This window comes from Phlebotomus papatasi, chromosome 1 (genome assembly GCF_024763615.1).
Source record: "Phlebotomus papatasi isolate M1 chromosome 1, Ppap_2.1, whole genome shotgun sequence".
NCBI lineage: Eukaryota > Metazoa > Arthropoda > Insecta > Diptera > Psychodidae > Phlebotomus > Phlebotomus papatasi.
In genome coordinates, this window is record NC_077222.1 from 48,091,462 (window position 1) to 48,115,929 (window position 24,468).

The 24,468-nt window shown below is 32.9% G+C and overlaps 2 protein-coding genes across 2 annotated transcripts; one reads left to right on the forward strand and one right to left on the reverse strand.

Moving 5' to 3' along the window:
* Positions 1–850: 850 nt before the first annotated feature.
* Positions 851–7,654, reverse strand: LOC129799828 (E3 ubiquitin-protein ligase MARCHF5). The gene is made up of 5 exons (XM_055844060.1): positions 7,507–7,654; positions 7,235–7,443; positions 1,730–1,975; positions 1,453–1,649; positions 851–1,352 (listed from the first exon to the last, which is right to left on the reverse strand). Exons 2-5 carry the CDS (start codon positions 7,391–7,393, stop codon positions 1,010–1,012), a joined length of 945 nt encoding a protein of 314 aa, XP_055700035.1. The 5' UTR covers positions 7,394–7,443; positions 7,507–7,654; the 3' UTR covers positions 851–1,009.
* A 5-nt stretch (positions 7,655–7,659) lies between these two features.
* LOC129799826 (phosphatidylinositide phosphatase SAC2) lies at positions 7,660–23,595 on the forward strand. Its single transcript, XM_055844058.1, has 8 exons — positions 7,660–7,874; positions 8,108–8,584; positions 8,662–8,759; positions 8,829–9,123; positions 14,010–14,202; positions 14,298–15,730; positions 17,514–17,827; positions 20,038–23,595. Exons 1-8 carry the CDS (start codon positions 7,778–7,780, stop codon positions 20,128–20,130), a joined length of 3,000 nt encoding a protein of 999 aa, XP_055700033.1. The 5' UTR covers positions 7,660–7,777; the 3' UTR covers positions 20,131–23,595.
* Positions 23,596–24,468: the final 873 nt, after the last annotated feature.

A 24,468-nucleotide genomic window follows, 5' to 3' on the forward strand; every position in this document is an offset into this window, starting at 1 on the left:
AAGAGAGGCGACAATCAGAACCAATGATTCCCAACTCACAAATTTAACCCATATAGAGACAGGGAAAACTTCCTGCCTCCACCCAGGCTTGAACTGTAGGCCTTTCGCTATCTAGATGAATGCTCTAGCAACTGAGTTATGGGGTCATTGGCTCTGATTGTCTTTGCCACTGATCTCAACCAATTGCTATGTGCACTTCAACTCGTTTTCGACTCACTACGAGCCTTAAGAAACGGTATCATTTTATTAGGTGTTTTTGTCCATTATCAATTTTTTTCAAGTCTGATTCACACCTACAATTTTCTAAACGGATTCTATTATTTTGACTATAACTGCGCATAACTGTATCTTTTGAAATTCGAAGATGAAACGTGTATTTTTAAGAAAAGAACTTTATCTAAGCACAATATTAATTGACAATGAGGTCTCAATACAGCAACTGTTCGTAGCTAAAATTATCACAATTTCTTAAAAATTGCAATTGAGATAAGAAACATCCGACAGTGTAAAAAAAATGTTTTGAAATGGCGTTATAATTTAATTTCCAATCTTATCTCACGCCTTAATCTATCGGACAGAATAGTCTCAACTCAGATTTAAACTGTGAATAATTTACCGCGTTCACTAATGTGCACATCGTTTTAAAATATTAAGCGTAATTGGCGTTACTATTAATAATTCAATTCATCATGGGACTAATAATTGTCACGTGTTCTGATTAATCACTGGGAATCGCCATAAGAAATTATGCTGCGAAATTTCTTGAGAATACAAATTGCTCTATTAATAGCATGTATGTGCCTCATATTTTCATATGGACTGGGATCAAGACATCTTGAAAATAAAACAATTTTTAACAGCGAAATAGAATTTTATGTGCTATATGACATATTTAAAATATTTCTTGCTGAAATCAATTGTGTCTTTATCGCAATATAAATTTCTTTCATCCATTTTTTTTCTTTTTCAAATCACCTAAGAAAAATGGACGAAACAATTCCTTTGTCTTTTACGGCTGTTGAGCCTGATTTGAACGAGAGGATCTTGGATTTTTACTTACATACGCCGTCACATTTTCCTCATTGTAGTCCAGGATCTTTCGTTGTTTCTTCCGGATGAATTGCTGTTGTTTGTGGTAAATCTTAAGGGCACCCTTTACAGTTATAAATGCCAATCCACCAATAATTGTACGATGCAAATTATTTTGAATTGACTCAAAGAAAATACGGCCAACAATTGAGGAAACTGTGGGCAATAGAATGGCTCCACAGAGAATTCTTGTGGCTGAAACAGGATCTGATAGAATTGGCGTTGTTAATGAACTTTCACTGGTTTCATTCTCCTCACTCTCGCTGCAAAATTTTAGAAAAAAAAATCCTTTTGTGATAATTTCCCCTTCGAAAAAAAAAAAACAAAACAAAGAATCAATCCCCTTAGCGAAATAGACCTCACCTAATTGGAAGAACTAAATTGAGAAGGGGAAATTTCCTGGCGACTGTTCGGCGATTCTGAAGGAACCGCAAAATGGCATCCTCCCAGCGGATCATCTTACCCAGCACCAATCCAACTGGAATAGCTGGCAAACCAATTAAGAGAACAAGTGGATCTGAGTTCTCCATCACGGACAGTCCTTCCTTGTGGCCAACCACCTATAAATCCCATCAAATGTTTCCTTGAGCACCCAGAGCAGAGCAGAAGATAAGCTTCATGTGTAATTGAGAACACTTACTTGCAGTATTGTTATGGCCCCATAAGTAACGGCCGTCCAGTAGAGAGAACCAACGACCACACCAGCAGCCAAGAAGGGACTCAGGCGCTTGATGAGTGTGTCAATTATTTCCAAGAAATTCACCATAGGTCCCATATTGGGGAAGACTATTATGTACTCTGTCTGACACTGAGGACACACCACACACTTGAGGGAATTTCCCTTCTGCTTCTCATCCACCCAACGCTGCAGACACACTTGGTGAACCTGCCCATTAGTTCCAGGATATTTTATTTAATAATCATACAAGGTTTCATGGCCCATTGTGAATTTTACTCGGAAAATTATGTATAAAACATCAAGATAAATTAAGAACATAAATTGATAGAGGGTGATTTTGAACTTTTACTTTGTTTCTTAAGCCAAATTTTACGAGCATAAGTAAAACTGGTTACTGATTATTGTTTATTCCGTTTATTCAATTCTTTAATTGATTGATTGGTCATATCCGGAATTTTAGCCACGATATCAGTATATCTGATAATAGAAGAAATTATTTATAGCAGTTTTTTTAAATCTATATTTTGCAGAAAAAAATAATATTTAAACGGAATTAAGACCCCATCACATTGTGAGAAATCTAAGGCAAAGTTTGGAATTTTAAAGAAAAAAATTTTCTCGATTTTTTAGCCAGCAATTTACTTTTCAATTTAGTCACGCTTCTTCGAACCATTACTAAAAAGCATGTTTTTGTTTTCTTTAAAGTACCTAATCGAAATACTTTAAGACACTAACATATCATTCGAACTACGAAAAATTGGCCATTGGTCCGGGAACAAGGAGTTCCAATTTTTCGAGAAAATTCGCAAGTTTTTCGACATATTTTACACCACGTTTTGTCTGGTAAAATAATTTATGAACAAGAAATCAAAAAACAAGAAAGGAAGCAATCCTTTGGTGAAGTACGAGATTAACTCTTCTGCTTAGATGAAATATTGTTTTTGTAACTTCAGACACTTTGAATAATTTTGTCCACCGCGAAGTAAGTTTTTCCAAAAAAGAAAGTCCCAATAGCGGATTCTTTTAAATAATTTTTCTTAAGAATATTTTGTAGTTTAAACATAGGCTTAAAAATAGTTTAAATGTTGTATACTTTTATATGCTCAAGCAGTTACGTGGGTCTCGCAGACCAAAAAAACAGTAGGGGAAAGTGACCATGCTTGATACGATCCAAGCTTGATAATAACTATTTTTTTTTCTTGTGTTAATCAATAGTTGTGACTCTTAGCAATATATTTTAATAGCTGGTCCTAAGACACACATTTCCTAAAAAAATTAGGATCCCAGCTCTTTTTTCCTAGTTTCAGGAAGCAAAAATCAAAAATAGGTCCAAAACTGTAATTTCAATACATGATATTTCATAAGTTTTTTCTTAATTAATGTCGCTGTTCAGGAAAAATACTATCATAGGCACATAGAGGGTTCATCAGTATTAATATTTATGTAAAAATATTTTTACTTGGGAACACTGTTTTTGAGGGAGGTGACAAATTCATAAATTCTACCTGTGTCCATCCTATATTTTAAAAAGGGTCCATGAATGATAATTTAAAAGTGGTAACTCTATCATTAGATGTGATTCTTTCATAATTACACCTATTGTAATCCTCCAATTTTATCGACTTTTAAGGTTGTATGTAAATTGACATTTTCTTGGACTCAAAGTGAAAAAATGGTTTTCGCTAGTGCCCTAATCTCATAAAAACATGGCTTAGAAAAAATTACATAAAAGTGATTTTAAAACTAATAACCAGTCGTACAAACGATTTAAGCAGATAGATTAGAGTTTCGTCTAAATATTGATGTGCAATTTTTTGTATCCGGTGAAATTTTTACAGCGAAAATGGGCCTCCGAATTGTCGAATCAATTATTATACAGGAAGGCCCCGGACCCAACTTGTATAAAAATCGCCACTGAATTTCCATTTTCTTCTTGAGGAAAATCTAAGGTTTTTCAAGAACTATTTGAGGCGGGATTATGAACCTAATAAGTGAGACATTTTTTTGTCATAGTGGAAGAATCACTTTGGTTTGTGTGGTAATCAGAAAATAATCACAAATCTTGAAAATCATTTTACAGTATAAAGCATGATCACTTTCCCTATATTTTCTTTACGTCTTTTTTTGACAAAATAAAAAATAATAATTTGAGCTCTTAAAGCACAACATTTTAACTATATTTTCTTAAATTTTCATTTTAAAATTTTAAAACTTCAATCGTTGGGACCTGATTTTTATGAACGGTTTTTGGGAAAAAAAACATACTTTTCGGTAGACAAGATTTCTCAGAGTATAATGCTCAGCGCACAATAACTTTTCTTTTGTAAACATGTTTTTGACATTTCAGTGAGAGTGAATGAAATGTAGATCTAGTTATCTCGCTCACTCTCACAGAAAATTTTGAAAATATGTTTACAAACAAAAGTTATTGTGTGTTGGGCATAATTCATCTGATGTCAAAAAAATAAATATTTCCTGTTATGCTCAGCGCACAATAACTTTTGTTTGTAAATATGTTTTCAAAATTTCCTATAAGAGAGAGCGAGATAACTAGATCTCGGTTTCATTCACTCTCATTAAAATGTCAAAAGCATGTTTACAAAACAAAAGTTATTGTGAGTTGGGCATTAAACTCATAGTCGAACTTATTTTTTTTTTTGTAACTTTGATCACAACTTATTTTACAAGACAAATCGTGGTGTAAAATACGCAGAAAATTGTAGTCTTTTTTGTATAAAATCTTGCCAAAAATCCAAATTTCACTTAAAAAAATGTTCTGGTTCAAGTACGAGTTTAATTCGTCAGTCAACAGGAAATATTAAATTTTTTTGACGTCAGATGAATACTTATACTCTGACAATGAGTAATTTTGTCCACCAAAAAGCAAGTTTTTTTTTCAAAAAGGTCTCCGAAAAACAGGTTTGAACGGCTGAATTTTTAAGATTTTTAAACGAAAATTAAAAAAACTAATAGCTTTTATTAATTATTAAAAATTATTAAAATTAATTAATTAATTAATTAATTAAAATTATTAAAAATTAAAAATAATTAAATGTTGTTCTTTTAGATGCTTAAGAACTTAAATTTTAATAAAAATGTATTATGTTGAAAAAAAAAATAGAGAAAATATGATATTTTTCAGTCTTTTTGATCCACGTAATCAGTTAATTATAAGGCCCATTTCCAAAACATGTTAAATCGAAATTAAAGAGAGGCAGTATTACTATTAGTAAACCCAAAATTAATTATTTAGAAAATTGGAATTTTTCTCATTGTCAATATACGTGTTTTCTTGTTTGTTTTCCACCTTTACGCCTTATGCCCAGCGCACAATAACATTTGTTTTGTAAACATGTTTTTGACATTTCGATGAGAGTGAGTGAGATCTAGATCTAGTCATCTCACTCTCTCTTATAGGAAATTTTGAAAACATGTTTACAAACAAAAGTTATTGTACGTTGTGCATTAATGTGAATCTTTATTTGAAAAACTTTACTTTTGCATCATTCTTAAATCTTGCTGGCATAGTGAAACTAAAGCCTTTCAGGCAACTTCATTCTAAAATTTGACTTTTTGTTGAAAATTAGAGAACAATAAATTCTAAAGAACAAAAAAACGTCTTGTGATTGTTTATTAAAAATTATTATTAATTATTAAAAAAGTATTTTGTAAAATTGTTCGTAAATGTTTGTGAATTGCTCCTATGAAATGCTCGTGATTTTATGTGAAATGTTCGTGCTATGTAAAATGCTCATAATTCTTATAACCCACAATAATAGTTCGTAAAAAATTTTAGTTTTTACACAAAAACGTTCGTACATTTTTGTTTGTATGACAAAAATTTTCGAACAAATGACAAAATTATAAGAACATTTTTTGTGCGTTTACGAACATTTACGTACTAATATTTGTAAAAGAACAAAAAGTGCTTGTCAATTGTTCTTGTTACGAACAATCTTTGTAAAAAAAGACGAACTTTTTTGTGGGTTATGCGAATTATGAGCATTTCGTAAGTCCACAGCAGGAATTCACAAACATTTTCGAACAATTTTACGAAATATTTTATTCTGTGTGTAGTGAATTTTCATATATCAAAAATAAAAGATAGAGTAAGTGTGCCAAATTCCGGCCAGCTTGCAATGTCGGCCACCTTTTTTGTTCCTCGAATTTCCATAAACTTTTAGATTTTACGTACTCTAGAGATTAGTGCAAAATAATAACAAAAAATGTAGCTTCGACAAACGAGATGACGTGAAAAAGATATTGGAAGAATTCCCGAAGGGCAAGAAACTATGAGAATGAAGGTGGCCGAAATAGGGCACCAAATCTATGTCTATATTTTTATTCATTTTAAAATGTATTAAGAATGATTTAAGAGTAAATAAAGACGGTAAACTCTTTACAAGGCTCCAAGCAACACTCTTACAAAAGAAAGAATAAAAAAATCAATTTGTATTGAAAATATTACATTTCAAACTTGAGACTTTGGTGCTTGCATGCAACTATGCCGAAATTTGGCACACTTACCCTAAGTAATGTTTTTTTTTCTTTTCATCAATTAACCCTTAAGGACGAGAAGATCAAAAATCGGTGGTCAGAAAAAATCACTTTTTCTGACTTTAGAGCAAAGCATAACTTTAGAATATCGTAGGAAAAAATCAGTAGGACGAATTAATCAGTCAAATAAGGATTGTACAAGAGTTCTACGTCTTAATAGGAATTCCTTTTCTGCACTTTCTTAATTAAATTTTCTTGCAACTAATCTAGTGGCAGAACTGGATCCAATGAAATTGCACCGTTATAAACTCATCATTTCTTTTTTTCATAAATAGATCTCATGGAGTTAAATTATTATAATCAGGGATGATTTTTTAAATTAAAAAAAAATTATTGAACTTTTAAGCAATATTACTGTAAATTTCTCGATTTTCTGCTATTCAATGAACATTCCCTGAATGTTTTTCATCAGTATTAATAAATAAGTATCAAGAAATACCATAGGGCTTAATTTTAAGTTTTATAAAAAAATTCATCTTTGGTTACGCATTTTCATTCTTACAGTTTGGAATCGAAATTTAATCAAATAAATTTCCTATGAATTCGTCAATTCTAGATATAATTCTTTTATAATGACTTCTAATTTTTCATAATTTTTATTTTTTTTAGAGAGTTCCCCTAATCTGCCTACTTGATACCGCAAACTGCAACTGGCATCAAACAAAAAAAACATTCCATGATGCATATGCTTCATGTGGTTCAAAATGATCCCAAATAGCAATGAAAGTTTTTAATTGGCTATTAAGTATAGGGATTGATTCAATACCGTGATAAGGTTGTCTTAAAAATTTAATCGCAATAGCTCAAATCCCAATAATTTATATGAGTCATACGAAATATGAATGTTTGTATGATGCTCTACTGTCCTGAATGCATATCGTTCGGTCACCCATTCTGAAGGTTACTTACCCATTTGGTGGTTCCTTTGCATTTACAAGGCTGCACCCATAAGGCCAGTGCATCATCATCATCTGTGGCAAAGCAGACCCAACAATAGCGCCCATCTTCGCGTCCCTTGGGCCCCAAATCCCCAGCTGCAGCTCCTATTTCTGCACTGCTCTCTGACATTTTTTCTCATGAGCTGATGCAATTTCCTCAAACTTTCCTCTCCTCTTTCACTGCCAAAATGTACTATTGTGAGATATTTCTTTCACTGATTAACAATTGGGTATGTTACTCACGTTTAGCATGACAATTTGAGGTAAAATCTTTAGTAGAATGCAGATTATTTGCCACAATAAAAGCTGATATTTTCGTTTGATAGTGTTTTTCTTTTTTCCAGAAATGTCACTGATTTTTCTTCTACTTCTTCTTTTGAAAGTTGTTTTTGTCTCAAAAAATTTCTAGCAGGCGGCGTTAGTGTCTTCACAGCCCCCCAGTTCCAGTGTTTACAAAATTTTCAGTGCTTATGGTGCTCGATCGTGGTGGAAAAATTGAGTTTTTCAGGCACAAATGGAGCTCTTCCAGACAACCAAACACTATATTTTCGTGAAAAAGGACCGCAGTCTCTGGTGGAATCGTGTCACGGGAGAATTCCGGGCGGAAAATGGTGAGTGAGAGAAAACAAAGGTGGCTCCTGTGATGATTCACATTTAATCGATTTTCGTCATGCAAATTTGTTCTGGGGGCACAATTGCCCCAAAACACTAACTTTTTGTGCCTCTTTTGGTGGTAATTCTCACGCAAGGGGGTCATATGCGACATGAAAGTGAAATTTCAGTGTCAATGGGGATATTTCTGGGGTGGGATTTGCACACTCTTGAACTGCCCACGCTTTTTCAGGGTGTGATTTATCTTGTGTGGACGATATTGAATGTCTGGGGCTCACGGCAGGAATTGTCGGGGCTCTTGAGCTCCCTGGAGTCTATGAGCCACACCTAATGGTGATCAGGGAAGCTATTCCAGTAGGTGTCATCTATCCACCCAACATTGTCTACAAGATAAAGTCTGTGCTTGTGCTCAATGCTGAAGAGCCAGAAAGTATCCTATCGCCCTGCCCAAGGCATAGCACTGTGAAGAGTGAGGTTCCCCGGTCGAATGTACTGCTAGAGAGCTCTCAGCTGATGAATAAGACCTGGGGAGCAGTTAAGAGTGCCAGTAGTACTATAAAGAGCTCAACTCAGCATGCCGCCCTTCTTGCCTCCACCCAAGTTAAGTCCTCAGTTGGCATCAGAGATGCTGGACGGATTGAGAAGAAAGTCACAGAAGAGCTCCACAGGATGTTTGACGATACCGACAGTTTCTACTTCTGCACCGAAGGTTTTTCTCTCAATCCCATGCTGTGCTAGTCTTATTTCCAATTAAATCCTCTCCCTCTTTCCACTTTTTCCCCCCAGCTGATATCACACAGAGTCTCCAGCGACGAGGGAGTGAGAAGGAGGACGATAGGTTCTTCTGGAACAAACACATGCTCTCTGACATTCTCAAGCTTACAGTAAGAAACTTTTTTAATTAGTTCCCCCAAACTCTCAATATTCTAACATATTTCATTTTCTGTGGAAAGGATAAGTCTTGGGCCTTGCCAATAATCCAGGGTTTTGTACAAGTGGAGCACTGTGTGATGGAAAAAGAGTGCTTTACTCTAGCACTAATCTCCAGGAGATCACGCTTCAGGGCTGGAACGAGGTACAAACGCCGTGGCGTTGATGAAAATGGAAATTGTGCGAATTATGTAGAAACGGAGCAAATTCTCTCCTTCGGATCTCATCAGATGTCCTTCATCCAAATTCGGGGTTCTGTTCCCATCTACTGGACACAGCCTGGGTTCAAGTATCGTCCTCCGCCAAGAATCAATAGAGGTGAGTGTACACTTTATTTCTTTATTTCAGCATTGTGTGCTTTAATTTAATTCTTGGCTCTCTATAAATCACACGGAACTACAGGGTGTCCCATAAGCAAAATTGTACAACTCAATATCGTAATTTTTAAAATATATTTTTAAGGCAACAAAAGCTCTAAATAATATTTTATTGTTTAGAAATTTACGGAGATTGGGATTTGAATCCTAAGAAAATTATGTCTTTAAAAAAAATTATCCTAAAAATTTTCAATTTGAATAATTTTTCTGGTACTTCTCTTAATTTAAGAGATATTACTTCTTATTCATAAATCTGAAGCACAATGTTTATAATAATTATTCATTTTAAATTATTTGATAATTAGACAATATGTGAAAGTTTTCATAGTGCTTGTTATGATAATTCCTTCAATATTATCTTAAGAAGGAATTATGACATTTTTAAGTAATTTTTTAATAAAACGACATTGACATGAAGAAAAATCCATTTTCCCAAAAAATACTTGGACTTTTACATTTTTATTTAAACTTTTATAAAATTTCGAAAATGATTTCTATATGCGGATTTGCAAATTTATTTATAAAACTTACTTCTGCTACTGCTACATTACCTACCTATCTATTTATCTTCATGTTCTCTAAACAAACCATTATATAATTCTGCTCTTTTGATATTTTTTGAAGTAGTTGCTCCTTTTGTTTCAGACAAACTTTTATACAGTAGACTCTCACTCAATCGGCTCTTTTTCAATCGGGCGACAAATTTTGTTGACAAGTTTCACGTTTAATTATGAAGCTAATTCGCTCAAATTCGCTGTAGTTCTTCCTATTTTATCGTGATTCTTTATAATTGAGCGCTTTTTGTGGAGATTTCAAAGGCTTTGACGCTCAATTCTATCGCTAAGCCGGATGACATTTTGCCCCATATTCCCGATTGAGAGAGAGTCTACTGTAGATCAGAAAAATAAATGATTATAAATCGAAATTAACATTTCTTCATCAAGTGATTTACTCATGTCCATCTTATCCATTTCTATTATGTCTTTTTATTATGAACTTCTGAATTAAAATTTTTAAAAATCCTAAATTTTCATTTTGCTTATTTTTATTATTTTTTTTAACCTAGGGGAAAGCGCGCTACCTTCGGACGATTTATACTTCACACAAATAATTTTTTTTCAATGCGTTAAAAATGAATTTGGTCCATTATAATATTATATTTTAATAACTAGTACAATGTCTCAATTTTTCAGAAACGACCTATGGGCGAAATCCATAAAGAACATAGAGAAAAAAATGAATTGTCCGAAGCTTGAGTCGTCCAAAGTGTCGCGCTTTTCCCTAGGTGCAAAAATCTGTGATTAATATTTGAATTTAAAAAAAAAATCAATCGCTCTTATCAAATTTGGTTAAACGTTAAACAATCAAATTCAAATTCTCTTTTTTTGTCATAAAACTCTTTTATTAATTAGCAGTTTAGTCAGCAAATAACAACCTAAATGACTCAAAAAGCTCTTTAGCCTTGCCTTGTTATTGCTAATTCTTAATTCACTCTTTTCGATATCTATTTTAATTAAAGCTGTCAAAAAATTAACTTACCCTTTAATGTAAAATACTCAACTGACTGAATTTAATTTTAATTAAATAAGGGGTGCCAAAGCGTCCCAGGCTTTGCGAAATGCACTAACTCGTGACTTAGATGCTATATCTCAAAAGTACTTTCGCATTATTTACCATTTACTGGTCATCAATCGATTTGAACCGATTTAAAAATCACTCAAAGGATCCCTAAAATAGTTTTAAGAGTAATAAAATCGATTTTCGGACAAAAATTACTTATGGGTTTATAACCAGTTCATTACCGGTTCACAATCGATCCGAACCGACTTATAAATCACTCAAAACATTGCCCAAAATAGACTTCAGGAGTAATATAATTAAATTTCGTATAAAAATTAATTATTGTAATAAACCGGTAATAAACCGATTCATAACCAATTGGAACAGGTTTAGTTTTATAAGAAATTCCAAGACCTTTCCAACGAGCCCAAACATGACCACTCTAGTGTCTTTTGCGCACTCTAGTGTCTTTTTAACATTTGACCTTGAAAACCGTTATTAGAAATGATCCAACGGTATTGTCGCACATGGCTAAATGTCCACCTGGGTAATCTCCAAAATATATCCAAAAATGAAAAAAATCTCACGACGCGTTTTCAAGCAATCCCAAAAAAACTGGTGGGGGAAAATGAGGGACATATTAACGATCCTTGGGTCGACTTATGGGAGGGCCCCCCTTAGGTCCCAAATCGATATCTCTTACCGTTTGGCCTCTAGAGCTAGCGACAGCCGGACGGACAGGTGGAGAAACAGTGTGACGACTGTTCTCAGAAATCGCCCGAAACGTGAAGATATGTTGACAAAAGTGGTCTCCGGGGGCGGAAGATGGAGATTTGGGGGAGGGAGGGGGGTGAAAAAATAGAGGGATTATACATACTGCTCTCTTCGTAGAGTTCGAACATTCAAATAAAAATTCAGGATATTCAATGGCCTCTCTACACACTAGAGAAATTTATATCCATATTGAAAAGTTTCTCCTACAAACAGAATTTCCTTCAATATGGACATAAATTTCTCTAGCGTGTAGAGGCCATAAAAGACGCTTGAAATATAAAAAAAATCATCAATATGAAACATTTTCAATATGGAACAATAATGGAGTCAATTTGTTCGATTTTGACGAAAATTTATTACAATAGCCCCAAGAGATTAATAGTCATCAAAGACACATGTACGCAGAAAAAGCACCAATTTGCTGGTCAGATATAATTTTTTGAGGTCAATTGGGTCATTGGTGACCTACAGAAATGTTTCCTATGGCCATCTAAAGCTATATTTCGCTCTAAAAAGTCAGAAAAAAATTTAACCCCCTATTTTGGATCCTCTCGTTCTTAAAGACTATAATAAGTCATAAGGTCGATTTATATTCTCCAATAAAAATCTTAAATTTAAATTTGGAAAATTTCTTCAAGCCTGTATGGCTTCTACACACTAAAGAAATTTATATTTATATCCGTATTGAAGCAAATTCACGATACTTATGTATAGGAAATATTGACTCTTGAATATTGACATGAATTTCTCTAGTGTGTAGAGGTCATTAGATATGGTAAAATTTTAGGCAAGATTGGAATAGATGAAGCTTCATTAGCCTTTAAATCTTTTTTAAATTAAATTTTTAAATTAAAAAAAAATATAAAAAATAAAAAAAATAAAAAAAACAGAATTTCTACAATGGTCACTCATAAGAAAAATTTATGTCCATATTTGGAATTATTGAAGAAATTTGACAGCTCACATGTGTAGCTCACAAGCACGTACACAAGTGTAGGAGGAAGTGGAGCACCTTTGAATTGGAATAGCCTTAAAATTGAGCTTCTTTGAGGGAATACGAATTTGGTAATAAACCGATATTATCAAAAATCATGCGAAAATTTAATTCACGGATAGCTCTTTCTCGTGAGTTCGAGCACTCCGCAAAATTGGGACACTTTTCCATCTCTGCTTTAATGGAACTGAGCCTTAGGCGGTCTTCAGACTAGAGGTTTAGCCCAGTTCCCAAAGGTCTCAAAATCCCCAATAGCGAGCAATTTTATTGCTTTTTGAGTATCTATAGGTCTCTTATCTTTAATAATCCAATCCTAAGTTAAATTTTGCCAAAAAATCGTGATTGATAAGAAATTAGAGCAGTTAAGCCATATAGCTAAGTCTTACGTCTGAAGCCTGTATTATCATCAAATAAATCAGCCTCATAATGGTTTGTGGAATTAAATTATAGTATTAATTTAAGCTAAGGCCTAGTTTCATTTCAAAATAGGTGAAAAATCCCTATTTTAAAGGTGCCCCACTTCCCCCGAAGCAATTTATTTGCTTCGATCAGGGGCCTCTCGACATTAATTTGTCCATACGGTTTTGCATAGAGGCACTGAAGACTAATGGCAAGTTTTTTCCTAAAGAGAATTGACTTATCTGTCTGATAGGTCTGATATATTTCGAAATTGTGCATTAAAAGCTATCTAAAAATACATATTTCCGCCGAAATAATACAAGAACTACAGGCAAATTTGTTTAAGGCGTTGTACAATATCTGCAATTTTTTTTTACAAGAAAAAGTGCAAAATAGCTTTACTTCTTATTAGGCTTGATGGTCCCTGCTTCAATATCCTAAATATTGACGAAAGTTTCTTAAGGCCTCCACACATTGGAAGCACATAGCATAATATCGTCAAAAATTGCTTTTTTTTAAGGAAATCGTCTGCACAGTTGTATGTAGGTACAAACGTCAAAATTCTGTCAAAAATACAATTTTTGACGAAAATTGCTCACAATGTATAAAACCCTTATGCCCTAGACACACTTACGACTTAAGCTGAAATACAGCTTAGTGGAAAATGATATAAATGCGATTTAACCATTTTTTCAAATACAATTACCTTAAGTCGTCTCTCGGCTAATCCTAAAGTCTGTCAAGGCCCTTAGACTCAAATCATTAAGCTTTCACTATCTCAAATGGGGGAAATGTTTCGATTTATTTTAGTTCGTATTTAAGTATTTCCACTTGTTTGTTAAATACATGTACTTCCACATCAAATATTAAATATTAAACTTTTAAAATAATATCCAATTATAGCCGCATTATTCAGTTAAAAAATCAAAAGAAAATTGATAAAAGTTCTTAAGCCCAGTAAATGAATTTCAAATAAATCAGTAATATAAAATACTGTAATAAATTAACTGAACAATCCTGTATTAGTAATTTGATATTATTAGCATTGGAAGAAATTGTAAGAGAGATTAAGGTGGATATTATTGTATTGCTATATGCAGATGCTGCTGAAACACAAATTGCATTTGAGAAGCACTTTACTCGAGAATTGGAGATTTATCGGTCCATTTGTATAATTAATCTCATCGATCAGGCGGGAAAGGAGAAGATTATTGGGGATGCTTATGCACGACATACCATGAAGTACAACAATGAGAATATAACATATGTTGTATTTGATTTTCACAATTTCTGGTGAGCAAAAAGAAGAAAGAAAGAGAGAGAGAGAAAAAAGTACAATTTTCAAGCGGAAGTATTTTAAATTGTAATTGTTATTTTGTGTTTTGCAGTCGTGGCATGCGATATGAGAATGTGACAATTCTCACAGATTCACTGATGAATGAGATTAATTCTATGGGATTCCACTGGCGCGATGCCAAAGGAACTATTTGTGATCAAAAAGCAATATTTCGTGTCAATTGTATGGATTGTCTCGATCGTACGAATGTTGTGCAGACGGCTCTTGCCAAGGTAGCACTGGAGGCTCAATTGATTAAATTGGGAATTGTTTCTCCATGCACCACACTTCCGGATCGTCTGAGGGAGTCATTTATGGTGTTGTGGGCTAACAATGGGGATATTGTTAGTCGACAGTATGCGGGTACAAAGGCCCTTAAGGGGGATTTTACGCGGACGGGAGAGAGGAATTTTGCTGGAATTATGAGGGATGGGATGAATTCGGCCAATAGGTACTATCTGGCTCAATTCCGGGATACCTATCGTCAAGCTACCATTGACCTGATGCAGGGCAATCAGATATCTGACGAACTACTAACAGCTCTGGGTGGTCAGCAGGGAATTGATGAGAATGATGCAATTGAGGCGGCAGAACATGCTAGATTGCTCGTTGAGGACTGTCGTTTGCTGATGCTTGGAGCTTCTCAATGTCCCATTGGAGCATGGGGATTAATTAATGCTGATCCTCGTACTGGAGATCCCAGTGAAACGGAACTGGACACAATTCTCCTTCTGGCAGATGATTGTTTTATGGTAGCTGAATATGATGCGCATCTGGATAAGATTGCTCATTTTGACAGAGTAGGCCTGGGTGAGATAGAGATGATTGAGTGTGGGATGTTGCAGCAAACGAAGCTCTTTCAGGGGAGTGTTGCAGCTCATCCATGCATTCGGATAAGTTGTCTGAAGAATGCAAAAAAGGATTGCTTCATGTTTCGTTCCTCCAATATCCGATTCTTCAATAATACCGCCAGCATTATCAAGACGAATGAAGAGATGACAGAATCACTAAATGCCATTGTGGAGTTTTTCCGGATTGCTCTGGAGAGTTGTGGGCGATCTGATGTGCCATTCCTCTGTGGAGGTGTTCTGCAGAGGCGCAAAAGTCGTTCAACAGTCTTGGATGTTCCTAGGGGAGTTCCGAGGAATCTCAGTGAATCGCAACTTGTACAGTTTGGCTCCAAAGCACTGAGTAATGTGGCTGGACAGTTTTCAAAACTCGGTCAGACTCTCAATTCGACAAAGGGAAAGAGCAAGAGTGCAAAAAGTTCCGCGGTTTTCCACACAACAGCCAAAGGAGATGCCAAGGAGAAATGTCGCATCCAAGGTGGAGAAACAAGTTCAGAGTCAGATGAAAATGACTGTAGCATCTATGAGCCCAATGCCAGTGAATTTGTCCAGACAAATCCACTCTATTCGGAAAATGTTTTTCTGCCAAGTGTTGGGATTGTAATGTCAGAGCCGACGAATATTGAACAAGCTGCAGGTAAGAAAATTCTAAAGCTCATTTTTTCTGCCCTCAGTAGGGGGAAGTGGGACACCTTTGAATTGGGGAAGCTTTGAAATTGAGCTTTTTTCTCCTATTTTTAAATGGAATTGAGGCTTATCAAGATGTAATTTAGCTTCGGAATTGATTTGTTGAGCTAAATTATATCGTAATGAGGTTCAGTTTCATTTAAAAATAGGAGAAAAAAGCTAAATTTCAAAGCTGCCCCATTTCAAAGGTGCCCCACTTCCCCCTAGTAGTAGTAAATAAACCCAATAGGAATCCAATATGTCGGAATTTTTCTTCAAAATACTAATTTTCCTTTCAAAAATTTTTGAAATATTTTTTGTTGAAATCCGTTCCAATCAATGTGACACTTGCATATCTCCAAAAATTACTTCAAAACTTTCATCAAGAAAAATAGTGCAAATTTTTATTAAATTTTCGAAGAAAAGAGCTTTCACATGGAGTATTAATGCCTTTACGTCTACGGATTATGAGAGATTTTTTTTTGTCAAATTGGGGTAGTTTGAAGTAAATGGTTTGCACATTTGAGTGAAATCGTATCAAAATGCGTCAAGATACTCAATCTATTTAATTTGCTTCAAAAAATTTTAATTGTTCGGTAGTATTACGCAAGGGCCTATGCTAAGGATTGTTTTTCATGAAAATTTATCAGGGAAAAGTGAGAAGTGTTTGTGATAGTTTATTGTAATAATAAAATCAGTGAATTTTCGTGGAAAATTTCCAAGAACTTGAAAGAAGAGTGGTTTTCTGGAGATGTCGCTTTTTTTTACTTTAGCAGCAGTAAAATGACAAATTTTCATGAAAAAAAAGTCGAATGGTGTTGGTTTTCTTCAAAAATTCAATGAAAAAAGTCTAATGGCCTCTAAACATTGGGAGCAATTTTTGTCAAAAATTGCTTTTTTGAAGGAAATTCCCTGCAGCCTTGTGGGTAGAAACGTCAAATTTCTGTCAAAAACGCAATTTTTGACGAAAATTGCTCTCAATGTGTAGACGTCTTAAGAAATTTCCTCCAATTTGAAGATGGTAATTTTTGAAGTAAATTTTTTGAAGAAAAATATCTCAAATTGGATACGATTTTTGGATAAATTCCCTTTACAATGGAAAAATTCTCATGAAAAACAATCTCGAATGGTGTTGATTTCTTTCAAAAATTCTCTCAAAAATGTCTGATGTATTTTTTTCCAATTTGAAGCTGGTAATTTTTGAAGAAAAATATCTCAAATTGGATACGATTTTTGGATAAATTCCCTTTACAATGGAAAAATTCTCATGAAAAACAATCTCGAATGGTGTTGATTTCTTTCAAAAATTCTCTCAAAAATGTCTGATGTATTTTTTTCCAATTTGAAGCTGGTAATTTTTGAAGAAAAATATCTCAAATTGGATACGATTTTTGAATAAATTCCCTTTACAATGCAAAATTCTCATGAAAAAAAATCTCGAATGGTCTTGATTTCTTTCAAAAATTCTCTCAAAAATGTCTGATGTATTTTTTCGAATTTGAAGCTGGTAATTTTTGAAGTAAAATTTTTGAAGAAAAATATTTTATTGGATACGATTTTTTTGGAATTTCATGGAGAAAATTCATGAAAAAATTAGCTTTTTGTCGAAAGTTATCGCGAATGTTTAGATGTTTTTCTTCAATATCACTTTTAAACTTATTTTTGACAAGAGTTTTCTCATGATATGTAGATAGCTTAATGAGTGAAGAATGACTGAGTCACGTTGTCTAAAATACTCTAATAAATACTTTTAGAATGCGTGGAAACAGGAAAAGAGATCCCAACTATAAATGTGAATGCATCCAAAGATGATTCAACGAGTGAAGGACAAACTCCATCCAGTGATAAACCAAATGCAATGAAATTGAGCCAAAGTTCCAGTGAAATTGGTGCTGGGGCAGTTGAAGGTCTCCCAAAGTCCCAAAAAGATCTCTCTCTCAATCTGAGTGGATCGCACAGTGAGACGACACTAAAGCAATTGAAGACACTCACGAGTCCACTTTCAAAGTTGGCAAAGGGAATGCAGAATCTTGGTATGGCTTTCGATCCGCGCAAAAAAATTAACAAGGTAAGTCATTCCTATCCTTTATCACTTTTCTTATTTCATTGAATTCTCTACGTAAAAAAATAAGCCACAAAATTTGCAATATTGGATAGACAGAAAACACACTTTTTAGTTTGTTATATTTTGTGACTAAAGGTGTCTATACATTGAGAGCAATTTTCGTCAAAAATGCTCTTTTGAAGGAAATCGTCCACACTTCTGTAGGTAGACACGTCAAAAGTCAAATTGTTCCCAATGTGTAGAGGCCTTAAAGAAAAATTTACTTTGACAAAAATATTATTAGACGAAAATTTTCCGAAGATTTATCAAACAATTTTCCAAAAAAACACAATGAGTAGCACCATTTCACTTTCAATAACTTACTTTATCATTAAATCTTTATTGTAAACTTATTACCAGTGAGGCCAGTGAGCGTATTTATCAATAGATTTGAACAAATTCGTATTCGTTAGAAACGTCATGAAATCCCTCTAGGTCTTCTAGAAGTTTAAATCAATCATAAATATTTAAAAATTGGCTATTAACTGCAGCATTTCTTCCCTCAATTCAATTGTATTATTTCTGCGTGATTGTGGTCATCTTGTTTCATTGTGATTTTTTTTTCATTCCTTGTGCGATATTTGATAAAGAAAGATGAGTACTAATACTCGTAAAAATTGAGACTTTCTTTTAAGTTTTACCCGATCTAATGAGCTTCAAATTAATTTACCAATGTGTCGAATTCAAAACATCGTTAGTTTTCTACTTTTTAATGCTATTTTCGGACTGAAAAATATTCCATAGGGAGAACCCAGCAAGATTAGATAATATATGTCATGACATGATCTTGCCTTGAACCACTTTCTTATAGAAATATTTGCGTGTCTACAGGTTTAGAGCTCCTTGTAAGACAATTTCCTGATATATGTACATTGCGATGCCAGGCAAAATACCGAAAGGTCAAAATACCGAAAAGCCAAAATCCCGAAAGCCAAAATCCCGAAAGCCAAAATCACAAATAGTTAAAAATCTTGAAGAAACAAAATACCGAATTGGTCAAAATTCCGAAAGCCGAAAACTGAAAAGTCAAACTCCTGAAAACCAAAATCCTGCAAATCAAAATCTCCAAAAACTAATATCTCAAAAAACCAAAATCGTTAAAGTCAAAATCTTGAATGGTCAATATCTTAAAATGGACGAAATTATATGGAGGATAATGTGTAGTATAATTTCATAAAACACAGAACGTTTCGCTTTACCTCCAACAAGCGCAGCTGAAATCGTGCGTGAGGGTAGTTATGAATGACACTCTTAAGAATTCTGGATTTTGGTTTTCGGAATTTTGACCAATTGGGCTTACGGGATTTTGGTTTTCGGGATTTTGAACGAGACTCTGCGCATTGGTATCCATTTGATGCCACGATTCTAATACACAAATAAACGGCATTCATCGATTATTATGGCAAACCATCACAAAGGACACAAACGATGGTGCTCGACTTCATTGCAATGTCCAAATTAGCGCTAAAGCTTTAAGTTCTAAGTGCAATATTTTTAACACAAGTTGAATTTTTTTGTTACTCTTTTTTAAGAACTATTGCTTGGAATTTTATAGATGTTTTATCGTCTTTGTTTTCTCTAAAATCATATCTAATATATTTTAAAATGAATAAAAATATAGACATATCTTTGGGTAATATTTCGGCCACCTTGATTCTCATAGTTTCTTGCCCTTTCAGTATTCTTTCAGTCTTTTTCACATCATCTCGGTCATCAAAGCGACTTTTTTTATTTTGTTTTTCATTGTATGAACTCTAGAGTAAAAAAAAATCGAAATTTGAGGAACAAAAGAAGTGTCCGAAATTGAATGCTGGCCGAAAATTGGTATACTTATCCTATAAGAAGGTAGAATGGAATGATACATTAAAAAAAGACAAACGTAATTTCAGTTCAGTCAAATAATCAGAAACCGCGTCAAAAATTCTAAATGATTGCTTCCTTAACCGTATACATATAATATTACACAAATTTTTGTTTTCTTTTAGAATAAAAGCTTTTCATACAATCCAAAATGCTAAATGAGAAATTAATGTGGCAAATTGCATGGTCAAAATTCAATTATAGCTTTTAATAGCTGATTAAATAATCCACTTCATCCAATTCACATTTAATTACTTGCTCTCAATTGAACCAGAACAGGGCAATAAAATATTCTTCTTCTATTAATCTTTCAGAATGATTTGCAAGATATTCCATCAGAATATGCAAAGAATTTGCAGAAGGAGTGGGAGAGTAGCAGTTGCAAAAGTAAATTAATAGCTTTATAGATTTGTGAATAGATGAGAATTAGCATATTTTAAAGGTAGTTAAAGGAAAGTGAAGAAAGCAAAATTTTGCAAGTTAAATGAAAATTGTAGCACAAAGCTGAACAACGTAACACACGCTAAATAGTGATTAAAACAAATCAATGCATATTGAACAAGAATTCCTTATGAAATTATAGTTGAAATTTTTTGGCGTAGACGTGCGCTAGATGAATCATATTGATATATATACCTTTTAGAACAAAAAAAAAATGAAATGAAATGTGGTAATTCGTTCAATTATCTTACATAGTTGGAGATAGTCAGAAGAATTATACATATTTGGAGCAATTTATTGACTGATTATCAGTGAATAGTGTATAGAGATAAAAACCAGTGTTTAATCACGATTTTTGAAGTTTTCGACGGTATTAATGAGGACCAAAGATTATGCATATATAAAAGGGTTCTTAAACTTTTATCGGTATATTTAGCGTATATGTGCATTTACTTGTATCAGGTTTATTGAAAAGAATGTAGGATTAGACAGGAAAAGACATCAAATGAAATGAATGAAAAAAAATGTGAGAATCAGTATTTTGGATTCGATTGTGAAAACCAATCATGATAATTGATAATTTATTTCCATACCATTTTTGTTCTATTGAATATCTTTATCTCTAATTAATATCAATTGCCGTATATTATTCTAATGAAAAATTATGGGAAAAAATGTTTATCATGAATATTTAACTAAAATAGTCGCTTCATGCTACTTCAGTAATTTATTTTCCAACCACAAATGAATTTTTAAAACCCTTTCTCTCAATGATAAATGAATATACGGTAATGGAATATTAGGCGTATTCACTGTAAATACTTGAGTAATTGAGTAGATTTTCTTTATAAGGCTGTGTATTAACAAGCTTAAAACAGCTTAAATAAATTAAATATATCGAGGTTAAATTTTTATATTATTTAGTCCCTAAAGAATTCGATGAAATATAAATTCGGTTGAAAAAAAAACTGCAAATTCGAAAACAATTGGATGCCAACCCAGCGAGCACAGTTAGCTAAAAAAAGCAGCGTTTTTAGCATATTTTTACTGAATCGATCGAACACAAAGTGCTAACGAAATAAATCGAAATGGGACTACCTAGCAAGTGTCGTTTTAAGGTTAGCAGAAATTAGCTGAAAATACATATGTTTTCAGTTGAATTGAAATCATTTAGCATTTGGTGCTCGCTGGGAAGTGAGGTTATGTCCGACATTGTAAAAGTGTTAAAAATAGTCAAGATCCCTAAATTTATTTCCCAATACAAAATTATTTCCTGATATATATTTTTATTAAGGAAGAATAATGATAAAGAGAAACACCCTAACATTTCCTTTTTTAATTGTTATTATGAAAACATAACCTAGAAAGATTGTAATTTTGAGGGAAAATAATGAGAAGTTTCCAAAAATTCTCTTGAAATTATATTAAATTATTCTTTTTAAGCATTATACTTCTACGATAAATCAAAATCAGAGTGAGAAATTTATTAGTTTTGAGCTTTATTTACTGAATATTCTAAGTTATGTTTTTATCAATAATGAGCTTGATTCTTTTATTTGGAAAAATATTTATTTATAACTTTAGCTATCTCAAATTTGATTCTTTTAAATTAAGAAAAAAAACTAATCGAATTTTATGTCGCAGTTAAATTGATCAAAACGGTTTTGATTGAGAACTTTGTACATGGAAAAACTTTGATTTTTAGGGTTATGTTTAAAATAACCTAAATGTTTTCGAATTAACCTACATATTTGGTATTAGAATGAGGACATACCACACCTCAACCTTACCACTTGTCTACTTTAAAAAAATCTTTTATTCGAGGATATTAGAGTAATATTGATTGTAAATTTTTGTGAAAATATGTTTGTTGTATCCAATAGACAAAACAAATTAATCCTTACAGCACATTAACATAAAACTTTTGTAATAACTAGAAGTATTTTATTTAACATGACCGTGTACTAGGTATTTTTGATGGTTTATAACTTTCACGAATATGACAGGTTCTAGAAATTTTTACCCATTTAAAGACCATTTCTTTAGGGGAGACTGGGGCAAAAAGTCACAAAACGGATATTTTATTTTTTTACAAGCTACTCGAGCGCTTCAAAAATTTCTAATAAGCGCAGTTTTATAGGAAATTTACCGCTCTACAACTTTGTGAAAGTAATATCTCTCTGTTTTGTAAGGAAATACGTTTATCGAGCCAATTTCTAAAAGGCAATTTTGTGACTATTCCCAAAAATGCTGGGGCAAATAGTACCAGACATGGGGTATTATCATATTTTGATTCGCTTCATTACGAGCTTCCGTAAATTTGAAAAAATACCTAGAGGACATATTTTCATAGAAAATTTATTCATCTACACCTTTGTAAAACACCGTTTTCTCTGCGAGAAAAGTGAGAAAATGAGAAAAGCGCTTTTCAAGCTATTTTAGAAAAACAAAAACACAAAAGACTGCACATCGTTTGACCAATGCAAACGACAACCGACGAGACATGGTGATGATGTTTCTTTTCATCGTGAGACATCAGAAATTGCTTCACTTTTTTGTTACTTTTTGCTCTATACCTTTTGTTACTTTTTACCCCAATTGGCCATTTTTAATAAAAGGATTTCTGGAGAAAAAAACTTTTGTGAAATTCTAAAATAGATAGCAGATTCGTATTCAAAGAATACAAATTATTTAGAAAATCTTCACCAGTGCATCAATTCTGGAAAATAAGTAGGTAATAATTATTATTTTCTTCAAGGAAAATATTTCAAAAATAGGGCTAAAAATTTCGATATTTTTTATTTTCTAAATTCCTTGTTCGAATTGTAAAAAACTTAAGACATTGAAGAAGGTCTATGGAGGCTATCTATAGAAAAAAATTGAGTCGCTATCTTTTTTACCTTGGAAGATATTGAATTTTGAATTTTTCGATTTGTGACTTTTTGCCCCAGTCTCCCCTACTCTTAATTAGAATTTAAAGCAGGTTGAAAGAACTGGTGTTACCACCAAATATATAAAAAAATAGAGTAAATTGTTTTGCCTAGATTACGAGAAACAAATCAATTATCGACAGAATAATAAGAATTTTCAAAAATGATTCAACCTAGCTCATCAAAAAATACAGAAAAATGTTATATTGAAAGTTTCAATAATAATGGATTTTGAAGTAAAAAAACACGGTCGCAGAAAAAACAATTCATTTGCCTTAGTAAAATTTTCTCAAATGTCTCCTATATTAAAGATTTAGTAATTTTTTTTAATAATTTTGATATTAATGACAGTTTTCTTTTTATTTTGTTAAAAGTTGTATGTTAATGTGGTTAGAAAAGGAATCCATATTAGTATAATTTTCGTGGAAAATGTATTAAAAATTTTTCAAGAACTCAAGCGAGCGAAAGAATGAATACTCCTAATAAACTAAAGAAAACAAAGCATTAATAATTTAAGATGTGGAATTAGTAAAAAAAAAAAAAGGATGAGAGAAAAACCATGTTGTAGAAAACAGCCAGCGTCAATGTGTAGCTGAAGTTACATACTTGCACTCCAATTTTGGAGGATTGTAGAAAAAATTTACTGTACACAGTAAAAAATTGTGTGAGAAATAAAGTTGTGTATTTGAAAAGTTGTGTAAATTCACAAGCAATATGGTTGTAAATTGTAAAATTACTATCATAGTGGTGGTACGATACTAACAGAATGCTAGTAAAATTATGTATTGTGTAAGGAAATTTGTGTATTGGAAAATTTGTGTGAGAACTGTCAAAATTCTATTGTTTACTATTGCAATTTTTCTAAGATTTCAGATAGATTTTGCATTTTTAACTGCCTAATTGTCTTCTGGAATCATTCATTGGATTCTTAAAATGTGCCTCAGTCGTGAAAAATTAGGAATAATTATGTAATAACAGAAAACAGAGGAAGCATCATGTAAATTAGAAAAATTGACGATGCGACTCTTGGCCATTTGCTGAAGAGAAGTAAGCAAGTCGGTAGCGCAGGCAGAAAACACGAGACCATCAACGCAAAGATTATGGGTTCAAGTCTCAGACTCTCTCTTATTTTTTTTTCCTTTTTTTATTCTTTTTTTCTTTTTTTTCTTAGTTTAATACCGAGACATATCACAGATAATACAAATAAACCGAACAAAATTGCTCTACAATCAAAATTATAGACAGGAAGCCATTTTATAAAATTGAAAATACACAACTTTGCCAATACACAACATTTCCAATACACAAAATTTACAACCATAGCGCTCGTGCAAAAATTACCAATCGTAGTGGTTGTAAATTTTTTTACTGTGT